Source organism: Mustela lutreola, chromosome 5 (genome assembly GCF_030435805.1).
Source record: "Mustela lutreola isolate mMusLut2 chromosome 5, mMusLut2.pri, whole genome shotgun sequence".
In the NCBI taxonomy this organism is placed as follows: domain Eukaryota; kingdom Metazoa; phylum Chordata; class Mammalia; order Carnivora; family Mustelidae; genus Mustela; species Mustela lutreola.
In genome coordinates this window covers 43,166,498-43,191,548 of record NC_081294.1, presented here as the reverse complement: position 1 = coordinate 43,191,548, position 25,051 = coordinate 43,166,498, and the positions used below count along the sequence as shown (strand labels likewise).

The window sequence follows — 25,051 nt, the reverse complement described above, 5'->3', positions numbered from 1 at the left end:
TGAATCGTGATCTCTACCACAGTGCTTTTCAAAGTTTGGTCCTAGACCAGCAGCATCACCATTGAACTCTTTAGGAACTCAAATTCTGAGGCCCCACATTACACCTACTGACTCAGAACACAGGGCGGGGCCCAGAAATCTGTACTTTATTTAACAAAATATCTAGGGGATTCTTACGTGTACTAAGTTTGAGAATTACTGCTCTACTAAGTCTGTGTCTCTGGGAAAATACGAATATGTTGGATTTCTTTCCTTGGGGCTTAGGGAAGCTAAGCAGCTTGCCTGGTGGTCAAGCTGGGATATTTCAGATCTGTGAGTGTTCCCAAACCCACCCCTTCCCTGAGTCACAGCCACAGACTGAATCTCTTAACCCTCGTTCTAAACTGATCTCAAGCCTGCCCACAAAGTGGTGGCAATGAAGGGCCACTTCAGCAAGAGTCAACTGTCTCACAAACACCTATCCTTGGCTCAAGGCCACTGGGACAAGGACAGTGGATGGTTTAGAGGAATCCACAGGTCATAAGCTTGTAGCAGTGAGCCAGTCAGAGCTCACAGAGGTGTTTTATTTGGCCTGTGCAAGTTTTAAGCAATGACTTTTCAAGTTGTTGCCAACACTTAAAAATTAGAAAATTCCATAAAACATGCCATATTTCTGGTTGTTCATAAAAAAAAAAAAAAAACAAACAACCAGGCCATCTGGCCACACTGACCCCATATTTGCACAGGGCTGCAACTGGCTGGAGCCAACAGCAGCTTCCAGTGCAGATCAGGTGCATGTCCTCCTGTCCCCACAGTTGCCTCACTCCCTATTGTACTATTCCCAGCCTGCTCCCTGAATCTATGCTATCTGCCCGGCTCCTGTTGGTGTTGGAATTTGGGAGCTAGTCCTCACTACTCTGGATGTATCTTTAAGGCCACATCTTTCTCCTAGAGGATGAACAAAAATCCTATAACAGAGGAGGCTGATGCTTTCTCCTATGAACCCAAGATCCTATTCTCTGGCTGCAACAATTCACTTTTTTATTTTTAAAGATTTATTTATTTATTTGAGAGAGAGAGAGCGAGCACAGGAGGGGCCAAGGAGGGGAGAGAGGGAAAGAGAGAGAGAGAATCTCAAGCAAACTCCCTGCTGAGCACAGAGCTCAACTTAGGGCTCCATCCCATGACTCTGAGATCCTGATCTGAGCCAAAATTAAGAGTCAGATGTTCAACAGACTGAGCCACCCAGGTGTCCCTCCAATAATTGACTCTTGGAAGGACAGAACCTTGGAGGAGGTGGAAAGGGAAAAAACTAGTCTCCCATCTTTCAGTCAAAAGGAAACAAAGGGGAGCATGAGCCTGGAAGTCCTGGGACAGACAGTGCTGGAGGACGAGTGTCTTTGCACAGAGACATTAACTTTTGACCTCCGGGAATGGATGAGTCCTTTTAGAAGGACCATTTCACCCTGGAAAATAGGCCCAAGTTGGCTCTCTACCTGGGCCCATCCTGCCCCTCCCCTTTCAGAAGAAAGAAGAGATCTCTCACCTAAGGCACTGGCTTGTCAACATCTTCCAAATCCCTACTCTGTTTACTGTCAACAGTTCCTTGACACAGGCTCTGGCAAAATGCCCTAGAGAGCAGAGATGTTCTTAGTCTTCCTGCAGTTGAAGAGAAGAAATTTTAACCAGCAGGAACATTTAAAAATAAAATAATTAAGTCGACAGTGGAGCCCCCAGTCCACCCTTCTTACCACCATTATATTGTCCCACTTCCTTGCTTGGATACCTTGGATGGTTTCCCTACATTTTTAAGATAAAGTCAGATCCTAACATGTCTCACACACTTGGGTCTGACATGGCCCTTGCTGACCTTTTGGGCTTTATCCTGCCTTTCTCACCCTGCCACACTCTGGTTTCAACCATGTGACCTATTTCAGTCCACATGGTCTTTGCTCATGTTGTACTTTCTTCCAGAAGTTTGTTCTCCTCTCCTTTTGTCTGGCTAACTTCTGTTCTTCTCTCAGATCCTAGCCCAGCTGTTCTTTCTGGAGAGGAGTTTTTCCTGCCACTACATCTCCTAGCATCATCCACCCCCTTTCTTCTTTAAACACTTATCACATACAACATTATGTTCATTTGTGTGATTATTCCATTAATTATCCCCGTCCTCCACTAAACATCAAAGGCTTTCTAGAAAAGGAACCTTGACTGTTTTTGCCCTCTATAATATCGTCAGTGCCTGGCACACAGTAGGACCTCAACAAATAAGACAGAAATGAATGAATCTCTGCCGGCATCTACAATCTCTAGGGAAGTGAGAGTTTCACACATTTGTTCTGCAAATGTTTAAAGGTGTCTGTCCTTATGAAGCATTTAAACTATGTGCTATGTTGAAATGTGAAGATAAGGAAACACAGTTTCAGGCATTCCACCCATCATGAGCATGAAGATCTGGGTATAAAAAACTGAAGGAGCCAGTGCAAAGGAGCCCTGTTGTAAAATATGTGTAGACATGGTGCCGTGACTGCTCAGAGGAGAGAGGGAGATGCTCGGTGTGGTGCAGAAGCAATGGCTGCATGAAGCGGGGGTGGGCATGCTGAGTGGAAGGTGGGGGAGGACTGACAGGCAGCAGTCTGCGAGGACCCCTGGGCAGGGAGAGCCATCAAAGCAATCGCCAGTAGGGAGGATGAGCCAGTAAATGGGTCACTTGTCTAAAGGCAAATCCCATTCCCCCACTTACTCACTGTAAGATCTTGGGACAGTTACTCAGCTGCTCTTTGCCTGAGTTTTCCCACCAGTCAAGTGCAGAGGGTAATGGCCCCCTCCCGACTGGTTGTGAAGATTAGACGAGTTAATTGAGAGAGAGAGAGAGAGAGAGAGAGAAAGAGCTTGGAAGAACAACACACAGGAGCTCCAAGAGTGTTGGCTGTTAGGTTCCTGAGGGAAAGGGAGCTGGGCAGTGGTTGGGGTAAGACCTAGATGGTGGTGGGCCAGGTGAATGGTGTAGAAGAATCTGGAATCCATCAGAAGAGGAATTGACAGTGGTTGGAAAATCATTGGATGAGGAAAAATCAAAGATGGGCCTGAGATGGGTGATGGGAAACATCTGTTTGGAGAGGAGAAATGATGAAGCCTACCTCATGCCAGGAAGGGCACTCAGCTGGCCCTCACACAGCCCTGTGGGTGGCTCTGCCATGTCCTCATTCCACATGGTGCTTCCTGGGAATCCAGACACTGACCTCAGAGAGGGGGATGAGGCTGACAACAGAGGCAATGACCCAGAAGCCACAGGCAGCAATTACAGGGACACTGGCTCTTAGAAGGTCAGGGGACGTGGCGGTGAGAGAACGGAGAGAAAGAAGAAAAATCAGAGTGACAGAGAAAAACTGTGTGAGATTCAGAGAGGTAAACAGGGGAAGGGAGAGCGGCAGAGAGGGGTAAGGGAAAGAGGAGGAGGAGGAGGAGGGAGAAACAGAGAGAGAGAGAGACAGAAAGGAAAGGGACGGAGGGAATGGAGAGAGAGAAGGTACAGGGAGGAAAGCCAGCACGGAGCCAGCGGGAAGGTTTACCAGCTGAGGCCCTCTCGTTCCTGCACTATTTCTGGGGGCCCCCTAGATCCTGGGTCTTTCCTTGTCAGGCCCCTCATCTTGGGGATAAGCTGGATTGGGTCATCTGGGACAACAGTCACACTGTCCCAGCGGAATGTGTCTTCCTTCCCTGACTGGAAGAGCCTCTGGCTGTGGGGCTTTCCAGAAACCTTCTCTGCTCCCCTGCCCCCATGTCTGCCCGCAGCAGGGAATAAAGAGTCCTGAGGAGACTGCTCTGAGGAGAGAGGGAGTTTGGTTCTACTGGTGACTCGGTTCTACTGCAAAAGGCAAGAACACTTCCCTAACAGAGGTCCATCCCATTTCCGGCACTGGAGGCTCCACCCCAACACCAACCCCCCTCCCCTCTCCTCCCTGAGCCCACCTCCCCACACTTCAGTACTCCATCATTTAACTGCCTAAACAAGAGAAAAAAACTTACGGAAAATTTCAGATGACCCCCTGACCTCTATCTGCTCTGCTTTCTCTTAAGAGACCTTCCCTATCCAGCCCTGACCACTCTGTCTGTGGGCTTGGATGCCCCTCTTGCATAACCTCCATCTTGACTTCCCTGATGACTGCAGAGAACCTTCTCTCCTTTGTGGCTTCAGGTGCCCTCAATTTATAGCCGTAGTGACTCAGAAAATTAAAACTAGACTTACAGATAACCAAATCCACCTTCCTTAATTTACAGGCAAGCTGAGAGGAGCCCAGAGGATACAAGCTGCTTCCCCCTCCCACCACAGTACCTTGCACACAGCATTCCTACTAACGGTGAAAGCAGGACATAGGTGGGAACCTTCACTGATCCCATGATCTCTGCTGTGCTCTCCCACTTCTTCACCTCCCTTTCTTCTCCAGAGTCCTATTCCTCGGTAATGTCCTTTTCTCCAAAGACCAGAAAAATTCTGCCCTAGGATTTGATGTATCTGCAAACTCACTCCCGAGAAAGTGGCCTGGGGAGCGGTTGCTCAGGCCTCCATCCTTCCACCTCTCCCCCAGGTCTCCTATCCACCGCCCGGCAGCTGGACAGGGAGAACAAGGATGAACATATCCTGGAGGTGAGTAATGGTATGAACTCATTCATTGGATTCAAAAACCTCCTGAAGGAGTCCAAGCGGAAGCTGAGCCAGGCCCTGAGGCCACACGCGTGTCTCCAGGCACTGTGGCTGACGAGGGCCCTGGGCTCAGGGTGGAGGAGTTTCTTAGGCTGAGTCTTACCCTGGTTGGTGGCCATGACTCTCAGGGGCTTCCCTGGCTCTCCAGCACAGGGAAGGGAAGGAATCTGAAACCATGTCTGGACTGGGCAGGAAGCACTGATTGATTAGTAAAGCCTGCAGTGAGTGCTGGAAGAGGGAGTGGTACACACGTGCTATGTACTTGTTGAGTCTGGTTTCCAGCCCATCCCTATAGCCAGAGAGAGAGAGAGAGAGAGAGAGAGAGAGAAAGAGAGTCACCCCAGGTCAAGTACTAGGGCAGTAGCTGAGCCCCAATGAAAACCCAGACCTTTGTTCTCTAGAGCTGTGGGTTCTAGGATGTTTCTAAAATCATGTAAACATCCCTGGGGCCCAATCCAACAGGAGGAGTCAGTAAATCAGAGAAGAGGGGAGTAAATCGGAAGGAATCTAGTTATACCCCTTTTGGAGCCATCCGTAACTGATTAACAGGCATCTCTTTCAGTCATAAAGACATCGGGTGGGAGGGACGCACATTCTTCTGCAGAATTGAAATAAATTGGCCTTCTGTGCTCCCAGGTCTGCACATTCCCTTTGTCAGAAATAGGTAATATTAGTAAGCAGCTACTAAAGAGACTTCTGGGACGGAGGCATTCTCCCTAGTTCAGTAGAGGTATTTCTCTTTAGACACCAAAATATTTAAAAAATTCAGAACCACTTAGAGTGGAAATGTCCTATCTTGTAGGATGCCCTTGAGGCTATTGATGCGTGGGACGATTTGCCCCTACATGTAATAGCCCCTGATTCTGAAGTTGTCTTAGTGCCTTTTCTCTCCCTCTGGATTTCATTTCATCCATCGGTCCACATGTCTGACTCAAAAGGTACCACCCACTCCTTCATAAACATCTTCTCATTTGTTTTTTTTTCCTAACCTCCAGTAGCTTAAGGAAACCGGAGAACAAAGCTCATGAGAATTACAAGCAAATAAAAAGTAAATGGTCTCCAAAAAATGGCCCATGGGCCTCCTGAGTAAAGAGCACTAGCTTCTCTCTAGAGCCTCTGTGGCTTTGTTTTTTTCCAATTCTTTCTGGCTTTCCTGCGGGTGAGATTACTGGAGAGCTGGGTTCCAAGTAGGTGAAGTTACGATAATAAAAATCATAAGCATATACCAACGAACAGACCGACTACTATTCTCAGGCCGTCGAAGGGAGGGGTGGTGGTAGGGTTGCAGTGGGTGGAGATGCATACTCATGCTTTGCATTTGGCGATTCATACCCTATTCTGTCCCTAGGTGACTGTGCTGGACAACGGGGAGCCCTCCTTAAAGTCCACCTCCAGGGTGGTGGTACGCATCTTAGATGTCAATGACAACCCCCCTGTGTTCTCGCACAAGCTCTTCAATGTCCGCCTTCCAGAGAGGCTGAGCCCAGCCACCCCTGGGCCCGTGTACAGGCTGGTGGCTTCAGACCCCGATGAGGGTCTCAATGGCAGGGTCACCTACAGCATCGAGGAGAGTGATGAAGGGAGCTTCAGTATCGACCCAGCCACAGGCATGGTGTCATCCAGCAGCACCTTCACAGCTGGAGAATACAACATCCTCACGGTGAGGAGGGGATGGAGGCCGCAGAGGGGGGACTGTCATATCTGCTACGGGATTTTTTTTGAGGATACAGGAGAAGGGAAACAGCCATCAGGCATGGTGAAGGTAGGTACTTCCTTCCCTGGCTTTCTCTGAGAGAAATGGGAGCCCTGACATCAGCCAAAGCATCAGAATTCTGGGCCTTTCTCTTTGAAGGCAGTAAGGTTCTTGCCTGGGAAATCTGCTCTATTCTTAGAGGTAAGGATTTTGGTGAGGGTAGCCTAGACTTTGGTTGTAAGCCTGGGTTCCAAGCCTAGCTCTGCCCTTTTATACCTGTGTGACTTTGGACAAGTCCTTGAGCCTCTTTGAACTTTGTTTTATCATCTGCAAAATGGGGATAAGAACATTTTCCTTGTAGGAAGCCAACATAACAAGTGGCTAGGACAGGGACATTCAGGCTGTCAGCCTCATTGCTGGCCAGGCAGCTGATCTCAGACAGCTGAATGCATTTCCTCCTGCTAAAGGGAGATATAATGGTACCTCTCTCAGGAATGTCATGAGAATGAAATTAGATAGAGCACATATTGCTCTTAGAGCAGGGCCAGATACTAGTGAGAGCTCCATAAATTCTATTTAGTTTATGTATATGATTTTTAGGAAGGGCCCCATATGCCAAGGCCAGCTTGAGAATTACCATGCAATAAGGCTTCAGTTAATGGTGGCTCTGATATTTTTTCACTATGCATGAAGTTCTTGGGCCCAGGTTATTTGTTTAGTTCCCCACTGTGCCTGTAGGAACTAGCATGGTGCCTGTTCACAGTGAGCCTTCAACTGCGTGGTTGAATGAATGAATGAATGGATGGATGAGTGGCTAAAAGCCCAGCTCCACCAGTCACAGGGTGCTCTGTCTCTTGGCTGACCACCCAGGTCTTCTTATTTCTTGGCCCCAACCCTGCAGACAAAGCCTCAATTTCAGGTTTGGCTTCTTTTCAGATCAAAGCAACAGACAGTGGGCAGCCACCACTCTCAGCCAGTGTCCGGCTACACATCGAGTGGATCCCCCAGCCCCGGTCCTCCTCCATACCATTGGCCTTTGACGAGCCCCACTACAGCTTCACAGTCATGGAGACTGACCCCGTGAACCACATGGTGGGCGTCATCAGTGTGGAGGGCCGACCGGGTCTCTTCTGGTTCAACATCTCTGGTGAGAGCCCGAGGAGGGCCAGCCTCTCCCATCCTTATAGCGCAGCCCTGGTGTGCACAGCCTAGTCCTTCTGAGCACACTCATTCAGGTCATGCTCCCTGGCAGCCTCTTCTCTGGCTATGAGTAGTGACTGTCTCTTCCCTTATTCTCCGGGCCAGCGGGTGAGCAGAAATAGCACTTCTGCCAAACTTGCCTTCCACACCAGCTATGATCTCAGTGAGAGCCTCCATGGCCTTCCTGGGACCCCCTCCCCCACCGGCCACAGTTGGTCAGAGCCTCAGTTACTCCAAGGGCCTGGGAGACTTGGGAGAAAGCACAAGTCTTGTGTTTTCTCTCCTGCCTCAATGTGAGATCCATGTAGAGCTGACATCATTCACCAGGAGCCTGAGGACTGCTGTACCCTGGGGCCATGCTCGGTATTCTAATCCCAGGTTCCATCCTCACAGTCATGGGGAAGTGTCCATTTTCTTTATAGGAGACACTTGGGTCCAAGCTCTCATGGTCTTCTCTGCAATTCCTTTGAAGACTTATTAAAATATCTGGGGAGAGGAGAATCACAGACCCCTTTGGGACTCTGATGAATTGTTTGGGCATCTTATGAATGCTCAGGCCCTCTTCCCAGAAATATGTGCATGTGCACGCACACACACACGTTTGCACACAAATATAAGGGTTTATAGATTCTCTGAAACCCAGCCAGGGTCCTGAGGGTTTCAGGACCACATGAACTGTGGAGTCCTCTTACAGAGATTCCCGGCCTGGTTCAGAGATTAAATGTACACCAGTCCCAAAACTTTTGACCTCCTGGATCTAATTTCAATTCTGACTCACTATTCTTGTTTGGCTTTTTTCCCCCTTTGTACAAAATTAACACATGTACTCTGTAAATCATTAAGGAAACACCAATGAGGGTGAGAAGAGAATTAAAATCACTCAAACTCCCACCAGTCAGAAGATAATCCACAGCCAAAATGTTGATGTCTTTCTGTTTAGTCATTTTTCTTTATACACACACACACATACACGCATTTAGGATTATATTAAAGTATTCTTTTATAACCTTTTAAAATATAAGGTGAATATATTTCCATGCCACTAAACAGATTTCTATTTAGTAGACATTTAAATAGTTGTATGTTAATTCTATATTTTAGATTCATATAGTTTATGAAATCAATTCCCTCTTGTTGAACAGAGTTAGTTTCATTCTTTCATTCTTTCATTTAGACTATGCAGACTGTCCTATAAGCCATGAGGTAGAGCTCCAGTACTCCTGCCCGCTTCAGTCCCGGCAGCAGAACACATTCTATGGAAAACACTGGATGTCCTCTGGCACTAGTTTGTCCTTATATACTTACATTTTTCTGTATCATCACTTAGATCTTAAAAAATTGGACAATAACTTGACAGGACCTACTACCACCTCCTGTCAATCTGCCGGCCAAGTCCCTGGGCACTACCACTGCCACCATCACTGAGGGTGCATGCTTTCCCCCCTGCTCCCACTCCAGGTGGTGACAAGGACATGGACTTTGATATTGAGAAGACCACAGGCAGCATTGTCATTGCCAAGCCTCTGGACACAAGGAGGAGGTCGAACTATAACTTGACTGTGGAGGTGACCGATGGGTCCCACACCATTGCCACTCAGGTGAGAAGCCTCCCCAGGGATCCCTAAGCTGAGAGCGGATGGGAGGCCTCCTTGGTTGGGATGAAGCTACGGAGGGCTTGCAGTGGATGTGGTGTATCTCAGAGGGCACTGAATTTGGAATCAAGTTTTTGCCCTCCAGTCTTACCTGATACACTTTCTACTTTGTGCTCTTGGGACAATTCTCATTTCCACTGTGGATCTCTGTGTAATGAAGGGCTTTGTCTAAATGAGCAGTTTTCAATTTAAGATAGAGTTCTATAGGGGCTACCATGGGTATGAGAGATGATGGTCAGTGGGTTCCTGGATTTCTACTATGGCTTCAGCCTGAATTTTACTTATTTCAGGTGTTGGAATTTCATAAAAAATTTCACTTGAAGAAAAAAGCCCTTTGAACCAGAATTTTGTTTTCTGAAAACCACTAGACTGCATGTTATTTCAAAGCTTTGTGATTTTGAAACCCTATCATTCATTCAACAAATATTTATAGAGTGACAGCTGTGTGCCAGGCACTACACTAGGCCCAGATGATATGGTGAAGAACCAGACAGAAAGACAAGTTCCTAGAGCTTACGGTCTACCTTCTCTCTCATTCTCCTCCCTAGGTCTACATCTTCATGATCGCCAATATTAACTACCATCGGCCGCAGTTTCTGGAGGCTCATTATGAAGTCAGAGTTCCCCAGGACACACTTCCTGGGGTGGAGCTCCTCCGAGTCCAGGCCACAGATCCAGACAAGGGCAAGGGCCTCATCTACACCATACATGGCAGCCAAGACCCGGGAAGTGCCAGTCTCTTCCAGCTGGACCCAAGCAGTGGTGTCCTGGTAACGGTGGGGAAGTTGGACTTGGGCTCGGGCCCCTCCCATCACACGCTGACAGTTATGGTGAGTAACCTGAGAAATCCGGGAAGATGCACTTGCATGTGGATGTGTGGGGGTGCACACACAGAGGCATGCTGAAGGTTCCCTTTCCCCTGATGTGTACGGATGCCCGGGATGATCTGTGACATGAGATGTGATATTTCATAGCCAACCAGAGGCGCCTACCATAAGGGATGTCCTAGAGTAAAGAAGAGGGGAGAGCTGCCAAGGAGGCACATGCAACCCCAGCTTTCTCTGGGCTCACTCCAAATACTCCCCAATAGTTCTCTCCCTGCTCCATGACTGCATGACCACATGGGGGCTGACATCGTGTCGGAGGTGGGAAAGACCAGAGACTGTCCCCCAGCCCCCACAGCAAGCACTGGGGTGAGGAAGTGAGGTGTGCAGGGCACAACATGGAAGAAAGACTCACTTTCAGGGTTCTGTGCCTACGATTTTGTGACCCTGAGAGGGAGCCTCCCTCAACCTACGCCCTGTGTGCCTCATGTGTCTCACTGGGTCTCAGCCCTGACCCGGCGCACTTCTCTCATCTTACACCTGAGGCCCACAGAGGTACAAAAACTTGCTCACCATCATACAGTTCTTTATGATGGAACCAGAATCAAAGCCAGCCTCCCTGGCTCAAGTTGCAGGGTTTTATGTGCTAGTTTATAAATAGCACATAAATATACAATAAAAGCTCTGAAAAATCCTACAGCAAAGAAAACTTTAACTTCATTTAATTCAGTGCCCCCTAAATTTAGTCACCCTTAGAATTTTCTCCCCCCTGCATAACATGTTAACATCTCGAGGAACTAATCGTTTCTGAGACCTAATTTGGACATTACTGTTTCTGTGCTTATTTCTGCCTTTCTCCTAGAGTGGGAGTATCCATGAAAATGGCTAAGCCCAATAATCACTAATTTACAAATTTATTTTTTAAAAAAGAGCATAAATGAGAGCAAAGTTTAAAAGAACACAGAGAGTTACAATTAGATATATTTTCCACCAGCATTCTATTACATTGACCGTGATTTAACCCTTCCTCCTCCCGTTCCATTTGCTGCTCATGGCATTATCCCCTTGGGCCCATAGGTCCGAGACCAGGAGATGCCCATCAAGAGGAACTTTGTGTGGGTGTCCATTTATGTGGAGGATGGAAACCTCCACCCACCCCACTTCACCCAGCTCCACTATGAGGCAAGCGTTCCTGACACCACGGCCCCTGGCACAGAGCTGCTCCAGGTCCGAGCCATGGATGGTGACCGGGGAGCCAATGCTGAGGTCCACTACTCCCTCCTCAAAGGTGAGAGGCTTGGCCATGAGTCCAGAGCGTGAGGGAAGAGTCTCTGGCAATAAGAAAAAGGCCCAGGGCCATGAATTTGCAAGTAGATCAAATGCCAGGTTCTCTAAACTGTGGCAAATACCATTTCTAGAGCATTCTCTGGGATTATAATAACCTAACTTAATGTATTTCTGAAGATGGTAAGGATAAGAGCTAAGGGCCTACTTAAGTTATGGAAGAATTCATATACATATTATATAAATTCACCAATAACCACATTCATAAAGGATGCTTATGAAGTCCATGCAACATTTTAAAATGTAGTACCTGTGCCTTTATGACAGAAAGGACCTATAAATACCTTATAAGATGTATGGCACAGTTTTAGGAATTACATTTAGGAGTAACATTTTCTGTTAAGGCTGTATCATTTTTGTATCTGTTATACGGTTTTCCCCTCTCAAAAATGGGAACAATATTCCCTGTCCCAGAAAGATTTTAAAGATTAAAAGAGAAGATATATGTTAATACATGTTGTAAACTGTAAAATATTATATGAATGCCAAGGGTTTATTGCTATCATTGATAAGTGTTAATTATACATAATCAAAGAAACAAAAAATGACAATATCGAGAATCCAACTAATTATTAATGATAATTATAATGTTTGATAATTCATAATTAATGATATGTAATAATTATTATCTTTTTTTATTTAAAAAAATTTTTAAAAAATATTTTATTTATTTATTTGACAGAGAGATCACAAGTAGGCAGAGAGGCAGGCAGAGAGAGAGGAGGAAGCAGGCTCCCTGCTGAGCAGAGAGTCCAATGCGGGACTCGATCCCAGGACCCTGAGATCATGACCTGAGCCGAAGGCAGCGGCTTAACCCACTGAGCCACCCAGGCGCCCCTGTAATAATTATTATCTTTAACAAAGTTTATACTCCATAGAGCTAGATATGTGGAGGGACATAGTGAATGTGACTTGCTTTATGCTCTCACAGAGCATAATGTTCATTTATTGCTTATATACTTCCTAGAAATCAGAACTTTTGCATTTTTTTAAGAAACAGAATTGTTATATCTTGCCATGTGGCAGAAATCTATGCATCACTGAAAAACAGTAATACTAACCCATTAGTTGCTTTCTTTTTGCCATTTATAAAGCACACTCACATCTTTTACCTCATTTTATCTCATGGACAACCCCATTGATGGAGGTACTCTGTGCCACTCAACCCCAAAACCTGACATGGAAGGATCTTCCCACTATAGACTATATGGGGAACAGACGGAGTAGTGTTTTAATTCTCTCCTATAAAAGCCACAACTGAAATAGAGTGAGGTGTGCTTTTCTTCCAAAGCATACATTTCCTTTTTTTGCTTTCAAGACCTTCTGCAGCTCTGGTTCACAGCTTAAGTTGTGACCCCAAAACTGAGTGATCATTAAGTTGCCACTTACAGAGTACTTACTATGTACCCCATGTAAGGTATTTTAGAAAGTAAGTATCTTCCCTATAAACTACATCATAACTAGATCCACGGTAACACGGGATGTAGATGTTTTTCCTGTCCAAGTTTTGTGTGATAGCCTTTTTACTGATCTAGAAAGTATATCTTGAACATGTGGCAAATTTCAGTTTGTCTTGTCTTTTGTTTCAGGGAACAGCGAGGGTTTCTTCAACATTGATGCCCTGCTAGGCACCATCACTCTGGCCCGGAAACTTGATCAGGCAAGTCATGCCCGGTATAGTCTGACAGTCAAGGCAGAAGATCAAGGCTCCCCACAGTGGCATGACCTGGCTACAGTGATCATTAATGTCTACCCCTCAGAGAGCAGTGCCCCCATCTTCTCCAAAGCTGAGTACTTCGTAGAGATCCCCGAATCAATCCCTGTTGGCTCCCCAATCCTCCTTGTGTCAGCCACAAGCTCCTCAGAAGTTACCTATGAATTAAGAGAGGGAAACAAGGATGGTGTGTTCTCCATGAACTCGTATTCTGGCCTCATTTCCACCCACAAGAAACTGGACCATGAGAAAATTTCATCTTATCAGCTGAAAATCCGAGGCAGCAATATGGCAGGTGCATTTACTGATGTCATGGCTCTTGTTTACATCATTGATGAAAATGACAATGCTCCCATGTTCTTCAAGTCCATTTTTGTGGGCCAAGTTAGTGAAGCAGCTCCTCTGTACAGCATGGTCATGGATGAAAACAACAACCCCCTTGTGATTCGTGCTTCTGACAGTGATGAAGAAGCTAATTCCTTGTTGGTCTATGAAATTTTGGATCCAGAGGCTTTGAAGTTTTTCAAAATTGATCCCAGCATGGGAACCCTAATCATCATATCAGAGATGGATTATGAGAGCATGCCTTCTTTCCAATTCAGCGTCTACGTCCATGACCAAGGAAACCCTATCTTATTTGCATCCAGGCCTGTCCAGGTCATCATCAATGTCAGAGATGTAAATGACTCTCCTCCCAGGTTTTCAGACCATGTATATGAAGTAGCAGTAGTGAAGCCCATCCATCGGGGTATGGAGCTCCTCATCGTGCGGGCCAGCGATGATGACTCAGAAGTCAATTATAGTATTAAAACTGGCAATGCTGATGAAGCTGTTGCCATCCATTCCATCACAGGTCGTATATCTGTACTGAATCCTGCTTTCCTGGGGGTCTCTAGAGAGCTCACTATCAGGGCTTCTGATGGTCTGTATCAAGATACTGCTCTTGTAAAAATTTTTTTGACACAAGCCCCTAACACAAGTTTACAGTTTGATCAGATTGTTTATAGGGCAACAGTGAAGGAGAATTTACAAGATAGAAAGGCAGTGGCGATTCTTGGTGCCCAGGGCAATCACTTGAATGACACTCTTTCCTACTTCCTGTTGAATGGCACAGATATGTTTCATATGGTCAAATCAGCAGGTGTGTTGCAGACAAGAGGTATGGTGTTTGACAGAGAAGAGCAGGACACTTATGAAGTGGCAGTGGAATTGAGGGACAATCGGACCCCTCAGCGGGTGGCTCAGGCTCTGGTCAGAGTCTCTGTTGAGGATGTCAATGACAATCCCCCTCAATTTAAGCACCTGCCCTACTACACAATTATCCAAGATGGCACAGAGCCAGGGGATGTCCTCTTTCAGGTGTCTGCCACTGACCAGGACTTGGGGGTAAATGGTGCTGTAACATATGCATTTGCAGAAGATTACACATATTTTCGAATAGACCCCTACCTTGGGGACATATCACTGAAGAAACCTTTTGACTATCAAGCTTTAAATAAGTATCACCTCAAAGTCATTGCTCGGGATGGAGGAACCCCATCCCTCCAGACTGAGGAAGAGGTACTTGTCACCGTGAGAAATAAATCCAACCCACTGTTTCAGAGCCCTTACTACAAAGTGAGAGTGCCTGAAAATATCACACTCTATACGCCAATTCTCCACACCCAGGCCCGAAGTCCAGAGGGACTCCGACTTATTTACAACATTGTGGAGGAAGAGCCCCTGATGCTCTTTACCACTGACTTTAAGACTGGAGTTCTAACAGTAACAGGCCCTTTGGACTATGAGTCTAAGACCAAACATGTGTTCACAGTCAGAGCCACAGACACAGCTTTGGGGTCATTTTCTGAGGCCACGGTGGAGGTTCTGGTGGAGGACATCAATGATAATCCTCCCACTTTTTCTCAATTGGTCTACACTACTTCAATCTCAGAAGGCTTGCCTGCTCAGACTCCTGTGATCCAACTGTTGGCTTCTGACCAGGATTCAGGGAAGAACCGTGATGTCTCCTATCAGATCGTAGAGGATGGTTCAGATATTTCCAAATTCTTCCAGATCAATGGGAGCACAGGGGAGATGTCCACAGTTCAAGAGCTGGATTATGAAACTCAACAACACTTTCATGTGAAGGTCAGGGCCATGGATAGAGGAGACCCCCCACTCACTGGTGAAACTCTTGTGGTTGTTAATGTATCTGACATCAATGATAACCCCCCAGAATTCAGGCAACCTCAGTATGAAGCCAATGTCAGTGAGCTGGCAACCTGTGGACACCTGGTTCTTAAAGTTCAAGCTCTTGACCCTGACAGCAGGGACACCTCCCATCTGGAGTACCTGATTCTTTCTGGCAATCAGGACAGGCATTTCTCCATTAACAGCTCATCAGGAATAATTTCTATGTTTAACCTTTGCAAAAAGAACCTGGACTCTTCTTACAATTTGAGGGTAGGTGCTTCTGATGGGGTCTTTCAGGCAACTGTGCCAGTGTATATCAACACTACAAATGCCAACAAGTACAGCCCAGAGTTCCAGCAGCATGTTTATGAGGCAGAATTAGCAGAGAATGCAAAGGTGGGAACAAAGGTGATTGAGTTGCTAGCCATAGATAAAGACAGTGGTCCCTATGGTACTGTAGATTATACCATCATCAATAAACTAGCAGGTGAGAAGTTTTCTATAAACCCCAATGGCCAGATCACCACTCTGCAGAAACTGGATCGGGAAAATTCAACAGAGAGAGTTATTGCTATTAAAGTCATGGCTCAGGATGGAGGAGGAAGAGTGGCCTTCTGCACTGTAAAGATCATCCTGACAGATGAAAATGACAACCCTCCACAATTTAAAGCATCTGAGTACACAGTGTCCATTCAGTCCAATGTCAGTAAAGATTCCCCAGTTATTCAGGTGTTGGCCTACGATGCAGATGAGGGTCAGAATGCAGATGTCACCTACTCAGTGGACTCAGTGGAGGATTTGGATGAAGAAGTCATTGAAGTCAACCCAACTACTGGTATTGTCAAGGTGAAGGAGAGCTTGGTGGGATTGGAAAATCGTGCCTTTGACTTAAAAATCAAAGCCCAAGATGGGGGCCCTCCTCACTGGAACTCTCTGGTCCTGCTACGACTTCAGGTGGTTCCTAATGAAGTATCCTTGCCCAAATTTTCTGAACCTCTGTATACTTTCTCTGCATCTGAAGATCTTCCAGAAGGGTCTGAAATTGGTTCTGTTAAAGCAATGGCTGCTCAAGATCCAGTCATCTATAGTCTAGTGCAGGGTACTACACCAGAAAGCAACAAGGATGGTGTCTTCTCCTTGGACCGAAACACAGGAGTTCTAAAGGTGAGAAAGGCCATGGACTATGAGTCCACCAAATGGTACCAGATTGATTTAATGGCACATTGTCCCCATAATGATACTTACTTGGTTTCCTTGGTCTCTGTCAATATCCAAGTGAAAGATGTCAATGATAATAGGCCTATATTTGAGGCTGATCCCTATAAGGCTGTTCTCACTGAGAATATGCCAGTGGGGACCTCAGTCATTCAAGTGACTGCCAATGACGAGGACACTGGCAGTGATGGCCAGGTGAGCTACAGGCTTCCAGTGGACCCTGGTAGCAATATCCATGAGCTCTTTGCCATTGACAGTGAGACTGGCTGGATCACCACACTCCAGGAACTTGACTGTGAGACCCACCAGAACTACCGTTTTTATGTGGTGGCCTATGACCATGGAAGGACCATCCAGCTATCTTCTCAGGTTCTTGTTGAAGTCTCCATTACAGATGAGAATGACAACGCTCCCCAATTTGCTTCTGAAGACTACAGAGGATCTGTGGTTGAGAACAATGAACCTGGTGAACTTGTGGTCACTCTTAAAACCTTGGATGCTGATATCTCTGAGCAGAACAGACAGGTCACCTGCTATATCACAGGTAAGGATAACTGTCTTGGAATGGAAGCACTGGAGTACTTTGAAAAAAGTATAGTAGGAGGTGCCCTAAGACATGGATTCAAGTCCTGGCTCTGTCACCTATTAGCGATGTGACCTTGCATAGATCAATTAACCTTCCAGGACCTCAGTTGCTTCATCTATAGACTTTGCATCCCTGTTCTCATTCACCTTACGAGGATGCTTGTAAGATCTAACTTGAAAAAGCTCTTGAGAGCCTCCTATAAATTGGAAAGTGTTTTGTAGAGAGAATTTCTTATTTCTTTAGACAGAGTAGACAGAATAGAAGGGAGATACTGTAAACGGTCTCAGCTTCTAGGGGATGGAGAAGACATCAGTAATGGTGTGATCCATGAAAACTCTGTCAGTTGACGTTTTTGTGGAGTGTATTCCACCTAGAGCAAGTTGTGGATACTAGAAACACTCCTTAAGTCAATCACAAGACTTAAGTGTTAGAGTAAAAACCCTTCCATAGATATGATTCCAGCTAAATCCTTCATTTCACACACAGATAGGGGCAGAAACTCAACCAAGGTCACACTCCAGGCTTGAGTCAGGTCTGTGATTAAAACCACACCCTGTGAACTATTTTTCCCAGTGGATACTTACTGCAAACCTAAATTACCTCAGCCCCTGTCCAGTGGCTGAACCAGCTAGCCAGTGGCCAAAAAAGACTTTCTTTACTTCTCTCTCTCTCTCTCTCTCTTTAAAAAGATTTTATTTATTTATTTGTCAGAGAGAGAGAGAGAGAGAGAGAGAGAGAGAGAGAGCATAAGCTGGGGCAGAGGGAGAAGAAGAATCCCACTGCACAGGGAGCCCAATGCCAGACTCAATCCCAGGTGGTATCATGACCTGAGCCGAGGGCAGGCACCCATGCATCCTAGGAGTTTCTTTACTTCTCAGTGTCCCTTTCCTCCTATCCCGGGTGCCATGTCATCCCATCCCTATAGACGTGGCTCCATCTGCTATCACATCTCTCTGACTGGAAATTAAGAACGTAAAGTTCCAACCAAGAATCATAGGCTCTTATAGAAACAGATCCTGGAACAGTGTCATTAGAAATATGGAAATTTAGGGAAATAGAATCTTATAACATCAGACTATGAAAAACACGAAGTCTTAACATCTCTGAGTAATAGAATAAATGTCAGTAGATCACCAATTCCTGGAATAGTTGAGTCTTAGAACTCTGGAATCTTGGAATCTCATAAATCCATCTCCTCTATCAGTGATTGGGGTCAAGGAAAGATGACTCAGAAGCAAACCTAGTGATCCATGGGAACCTCCACTTAGTCAGTGTCCTCATTGGTAAAATAAAACCTCAGAGAGCTTAGTTTTGTTGATCACTTCCCATTCCTCTATTGTTGAACAGATACTAGATATAAGAAGGCTTTTGTATAAAATTGAAATATGCTTCTTTTTTAACTTCCCCCAGTCTTCCCAAAGCACAAAAAAAATAAGAAACCTGTACCTCAGCTACATATTTTAGAGTGGTGCTTCTCACAGTGATAATCCCACTTAATAGGCCTTTGAAGTCAGAAGAACCTCTCTAACACCAAATAACTGACTCAATATAGAACTGTGGGTCTCTAGTTAAGGGAGGAAATTTTTGTCTTTCCTAGAAATCCTAAAAAAAAAAATTGTCATGTGGGCAGCCACCTAAGGCACAAGGCCTGGTACATTCCTATTCCTTGACTTCTGAAAGCTCTGTCCATCTTTTTAGAGGGAGATCCGTTGGGCCAGTTTGGCATCAGCCAAGCTGGAGATGAATGGAGGATTTTCTCAAGGAAGACCCTGGACCGTGAACACACTGCCAAGTACTTGCTCAGAATCACAGCTTCCGATGGCAAGTTCCAGGCTTCAGTCCTTGTAGAGATCTTCGTCCTGGACATCAATGATAACAGCCCACAATGCTCACAGGTGAGAGCCTTGTGAAGGTGAGGTGACATTAGAGGCAAAGAAGCTGGAGTGAAGGCCAAAAGGAAGGAGGAAGACTCAGGGGACTATCTCTGAGGCTGGGCATCACTGATCAGTCCTTGCTTCTCCTCAGCTAGCCTCAGACTAGTGTCCTAGGCAGGGTGCATTCTGGGTAATTCCATCCCTTCCTCCCTGGCAAAGGGATGTCACCAAGCTCTTTAGAACTTTTGGTTCATACTTCTACCCCTACACTCCCGTCAAAAGTCACTCTCCGCAAAATATATCCAGAAAAGTAACTTTTTTAAAAAAAAGATTTTATTTATTTATTTGACAGGCAGAGATAGAGAGGAGGAAGCAGGCTCCCCACTGAGCAGAGAGCCCGACACAGGGCTCGATCCCAGGGCCCTGGGATCATGACCTGAGCTGAAGGCAGAGGCTTTAACCTACTGAGCCACCCAGACGCCCCCAGAAAAGTAACTTCTTCATTCTCCAAACAGTTTGCTGTGCCCAGTGGGAAAATCCCTCCACCACTCAGCTTGGGCTCATTATCAAATACATCCAAAGATAACTGCCCTCAGAGACACCTCACACTGCCCCCATGCCCATATTATGCATATCCCCACATCTACATGGGTGATAGAGACCACCACAGATGCCCTACTTGAGGTTATATGTATACACAAACATGCAGACAGGACAGTTACATTTTTGCTGAGGACTTCATTTAATTCAACCTTAAATTTCCTGTGAAAACAAATGTTGAATGGTGGTGGTAGTGTGTGTCTGTGTGTGTTAGGGAAGGAACTGTGTTCTTAGAGGACATAAATAAGCAATCATTGTCCTATAGCTTTGTGTTTAAACATATTTTTTAAAAAATACAGTAGATAGTTTTTAACTTTGGGGGATTTGCATTACCTCAAAGTTTTCAGATAAAGTTAAACTATTAACATTTTACTTTTATAACATTTTAAGTTACAATAATTGAAATTTACATTAAAAAAATCTAGCCATTTAGTATATATACATAAATGCAAACTTACAGATACTCACCCATACACAAAGGATCATCTACAACTCTATATATACATGTAAATACCTATACATATATACAGCCAGATACATAATATACCTATAGACCCACAACATTCATCCATCTGTATACCCAGCCATACATGGAAATATATGTATGTAACTCCCACAAACATACTTACACATGTATTTGCATATATATACTTCACTTATTTGCACACATGTAAGTAATACAGACCTTGTAACAAAAAACATACACATGTTCCATCACATTTTCTTCCTCTGTCTTTTACACTCTAACCACATAAAATCATAGTAGGAAAAGAGAACCTATGTTATCAGGATGCATGGAAAATGCCTTTGCAGGATCCAAGATGACCACCTTCTGGGTGGTCTCAGAAGGGCAGCCCTTTTGGGGAGGATGGTAGCCACACTTTCTTCCTCTTTCCCTTAGACAGCCTTACAACCAGCCTGCATCCTCCCCATGCTGGAGGAGGCCAGGATCAAGCCCACCCTGGCCTTCCCACAGGTGGTCAACAGCAGCTTGTGGAGTCCATCTCTACAGCCCACTCAGGCCCATCTCTACAGCCCACTCAGGCCCAAAGCCTCCATCCAGAGCACTTACAGAGGTTCATGTTCACCTATCCCCTGTAGTGGGGGAAACCAGTTTGCTTGGAGCCTGTCCCCAGAGACAGCAGCTATAGAAACACTGGGCTTCCAGGGAGCTCCAGCCTCTCCCCTGTGCGACACCACCTGCTATGAAGGCACCTACAGTGGAGGGAGGGTGGGACAGGCCCTGAGGGCCATGGGGGTCCACACCTGATTCAAATGGCCAAGAGTCTGTCTTGCGATATGGACAGGGGGTGAGCATAACAGCATGGCCTTACCACAGAGACGAGAATGCTTGGCCTGGAGTGAGTAGCTTGATCCGACACCTTCCAGAATACTTCAAATCAGGACCATCTCAACCTCATCCAGAAGTCTCGAAGGGCCCCTGTGGAGTAGGTGGTAGCAGGTCCTTCTAGCTCCAACTGTGGGTTTTCATTGGTGGAATTCTCACTCATTCTGTCTTTTCTGACTAGTCCTCTTGTCATCCTGCTTCTTGCTTTTAATCTCCATTTCCTTGCATTTTTCAACTTATTCTGTTTCACCCCTGCCCTGATTCTCTCTTTCCCGCTTCCCCATCTTGCTTTCTGATCTCTCTCAGCTTCTGTCTCCCCTGTCACTCTGCCTCTCTCTTGATCTAGGTGTATCTTCCATAATCTCCATCTTCTTTTTCTTCCATTTCCAGCTTCTCTATACTGGCAAAATCAGTGAAGATATATCTCCAGGACACTTCATTTTGAAAGTTTCTGCAACAGACTTGGATTCTGATACCAATGCGCAGATTACATATTCTCTGCATGGTCCTGGGGCAGATGAATTTAAGCTGGATCCTCATACAGGTGGGTTTCCTGAGCTGTAGGATCAAACTAAGAACTTATTTAATTAATATCAGTGCCCAATACCATGCTAGGTTCCTTAGAGAAGAAATAGAAATTCACCTGTCCATCCATCCATCCATCCACCCACCCATCCTTCCATCCATTCACTCAGCAAACATATTGGCAGCATGTGCCAAGCATTGCACTAGATGGTGGGGACATAATCAACAGACAGATAAGATCTGGGTCTTGTGGGAAAGGCAGTTATTGAATCAGTGGTTTGAAATGTGCCGAGTTAAGAAAAAAATGCAGGATGCTAAGGGAGCGTTTGACAGGAGTGAGGAGGAGTGCTTGGGAGCAGATTTAAGGGAGTGGTAGGGATGGATGCTCAAGGCAGAAGGATAATTTATACAAGAACTTTATTTTAGGAAAGAGTGCATACATCTGAGGTCATGATGGAAGACAAGAAACTTGTACACAGAGGGGCAGAGAGAGGCCAAAGGTGGGGATGGTGGGAGTGAAAATCCCTCCTTTAGAGCCACTAAAGGATTTGGGCAAATGAGCTTCATGGTCAAGGACATGATCTCAAGAGGCATATGTTGCAGACCTCAATGTATTATTGTAAAAATCCCAAGAGATGAAGTATACAGAAGTCCTGAGCAGGTCTGGCACATTATAATAGCTCAGTAGATATGGTTGCCATTGTCATTATTGTTAGAGGGCAAAGCACAGAGCTTTGGAAGCAGAGAGCCCTGCAGGGTAGACCACCAATCCTGGGAGAGGTTGGGCTGTGAGAGTCTGGTGGAGAAGACAGGGTGAGGTCTGCTTCCTTTGGAAGAGCAACCCCACAGTGGAATCCCTGTCCAGATGCTATGGGGGAGCGTGTGGGGACAGGCAGGACAGAAGGCCCAGGTCACAGAGGACTAGCTGCTGAACTTGGCTTAGAACCAGTAGTTCAAAGGATGGCTTAGAGATTCCTGAGCAGGGAGGTGGTAGGTGAGGAGTGTCCCAGGAAGCTGTCTGGATAGATAGAAGACAATATTGTGCTTTTTCATTCCAGCATGGGCATGCTGAGTCACCCCAGGAAGGTTACCTAATCTCTCTCTGCTGCTGTTTGTTCAGCTGCAGGATGATTGGTGGAGTCTTGAAAAAAAAATGCTGGGTGGTTTTTCTCAATGTGGAAATAATACACGCTCATTGTATAAAAATTCAAATGCTGTAGGCATATATTATGTAGAAATTGGAAAGTCTATATGATAACAGCCCCCCCCCCCAAAGATAAACACTTTAGAATACCATTTTGTGGCTTGCTTTTTTTTTTTTTTTTTTCATATAGCAACAACTTGGAGGTAATAACAAGGCATTACATAAAACTCTATCATAATTCCTTCTAGGCTGCACAGTATTTTACTGTATGGCTAAATCATGATCTATTCAGCCAGTTCCTTTTTGAAAGACATACATAGTATTTTCAGTATGCTGCTATCATAAACAATGCTGGAGAGAATATCTTTATATATACATTTTTATCCTTGGGTTGACTATTCCACTGGATATGTAATTGTGAACCAAAGGATAAACACATTTTATGTGTTGTCAGAAATTGCTTCCTTGCCCTTTAAAAATGTCGTGCCTCTTTGTAGCTTGTTGGTGAGGAATTAGGGAGGTAGACAGATGTGGGACTGAACTTCTTTCCTAACTACTGTAGGCAGGACTGACCCCTTTATGTCACGGAGTAACAAAACCCTGTGTGCCTCTGGTTGTCTTGCATAGATACCTAGAAGGCAAGTGCTGGAGTAATGTGCCCCAGGGAAAGCTCACCTGCTGTCGTTTCTCTGGCCAGGGGAGCTGACCACCCTTACAGCCCTGGACCGAGAGAAGAAGGATATGTATAGCCTTGTTGCCAGGGCGACAGATGGAGGTGGCCAATCATGCCAGGCGGATGTGATCCTCCATGTGGAGGATGTGAATGACAACGCCCCCCATTTCTTCCCCAGCCACTGTGCTGTGGCTGTCTTCGACAACACCACGGTTAAGACTCCCGTAGCTGTGGTGTTGGCCCGGGATCCTGACCAAGGTGAGGAGGAGGATTGGAGGCTGTTCACTCACAGGGTCACGTGGGGTGAGGGTTTGACTGTGTGTTGCTCTGGGATGTAGCAAGGACTCTGCCTCCTTACTGAGTCCATGAACACTCACAAGAGGAAAATGTTTGCCACATTTTCCTAAGCCACATACCTAAGTGCTTGGTGACAAAAGATTTGGGCAATGTTTTGAGGCCTGTGCAGGGCCTTTCAGCCTCATTGTTTCTCACTGGCTCTCAGGCCTGGAGCCCTTTCAATTCTGCCATTTACACTCAGAACATTTTAAATGCAAACATCCAGTCTGAAATACACCAGTTGGAACTATTCAACTCTAATTAATTTGCCACAAGAAAGGAATTTTGGGCACAAAGTCTAGTAAGCCTATTAAATTCCTTGATCCATTTTCTATACAATAAAGTGGAATCATTCTCAGTATTTTACATTTGCATTGTAATGACGTTATTTGCACTTGAGTTAATTCCTTTTCTTTAGAATTTACAAGGCAAATTAGATTCATGCACAACTATTTATTCTATACATACCAATTATAATTTCTGCCACCATGAAGCATTTTGTGTGTGTGCATATATATGTGTATATATATTTATGTCTATATACAGTGCATATGTCCAATTTTCTTGAGTTTTAGCTTGGCATTGAAGGAGATGGGAGATTTTGGGAGGGAGGTAGGGGCTCAAGAGGGGGAAAATAGAGTAGAGGCATCGAATGGCTACAAGGCCCTAGAGTGCTCACTAGCTGGTACTTGTACACTTTCAGGGACAGGAATCTCCTTAGTTCCTAGGCAACTACTCTACTCTACTCACTTTCTATGGTACCCCCCCTGCCCCCACCCTTCCTAGCAGCTCCCTACCAACCTTTGTGGTACATCAGAGAATTATCAAGTGCTACCTATTTTGAGTTGGCACCCATCAGTCCTGGTCTGGCCCTCTGTAGTCACACCCATCTCCTAGACTTCTGCCCACGAGAGCCCTTCCAAGGCCGGGAGGTGGTGATTATCTGCTCCAGCCCCAAGCTTTCCTTTCTGGTTGAAGGAGACCTAGTTTTTTCAATTACATGCTGCTTCTCACGCCCTCTTTCCAGGGCACATCCTGTGGCCTTGTATCAGTTTACTATTAACCCTTCAAAACTGTTATCATTCTAATCCAGAGATTCCACCCAGATATTCCAAATGCGGACTGACCAGAAGCTCCCCCTCTCTAGAAAAATTATGGTCTCTCCAGAAAAATGTACATATGGGGAAAATGCATGGTATGCGCTTTTAATTTATGTAAATTCCACTATTGTAATAGCCAGTTCCTGCCACCATTCCATTAAAAGGGTGTGTGCCCCTACGTGTGTGTGAGATGTGAGACCCTCAGGCTCAGGGCACGCACTCCTCCCACTGGGTGAGGATCTCACGGCTGAGTAGTCAGTACTGGTGTTCTTCCTACACAATGGCCCCTACTGCTTCATCTAGTACACAATCAGAGAACATAATAGACTCTGAGCCAGAGGTGAAGAAACACTGCGTGTTTTGATTT

General features: G+C 45.6%; 1 protein-coding gene across 1 annotated transcript in view; it reads left to right on the top strand.

Moving 5' to 3' along the window:
* The window catches only part of FAT2 (FAT atypical cadherin 2), a 77,551-nt gene that overhangs the window by 25,365 nt on the left and 27,135 nt on the right, over positions 1 to 25,051 (top strand). The window contains exons 4-13 of the mRNA XM_059174084.1: positions 4,566 to 4,624; positions 6,030 to 6,341; positions 7,311 to 7,521; positions 9,033 to 9,172; positions 9,775 to 10,056; positions 11,128 to 11,338; positions 12,984 to 17,042; positions 18,783 to 18,979; positions 21,297 to 21,450; positions 23,273 to 23,506. Coding sequence (XP_059030067.1) covers positions 4,566 to 4,624; positions 6,030 to 6,341; positions 7,311 to 7,521; positions 9,033 to 9,172; positions 9,775 to 10,056; positions 11,128 to 11,338; positions 12,984 to 17,042; positions 18,783 to 18,979; positions 21,297 to 21,450; positions 23,273 to 23,506 — 5,859 coding nt within the window. The remainder of the gene's footprint in view (positions 1 to 4,565; positions 4,625 to 6,029; positions 6,342 to 7,310; positions 7,522 to 9,032; positions 9,173 to 9,774; positions 10,057 to 11,127; positions 11,339 to 12,983; positions 17,043 to 18,782; positions 18,980 to 21,296; positions 21,451 to 23,272; positions 23,507 to 25,051) is intronic.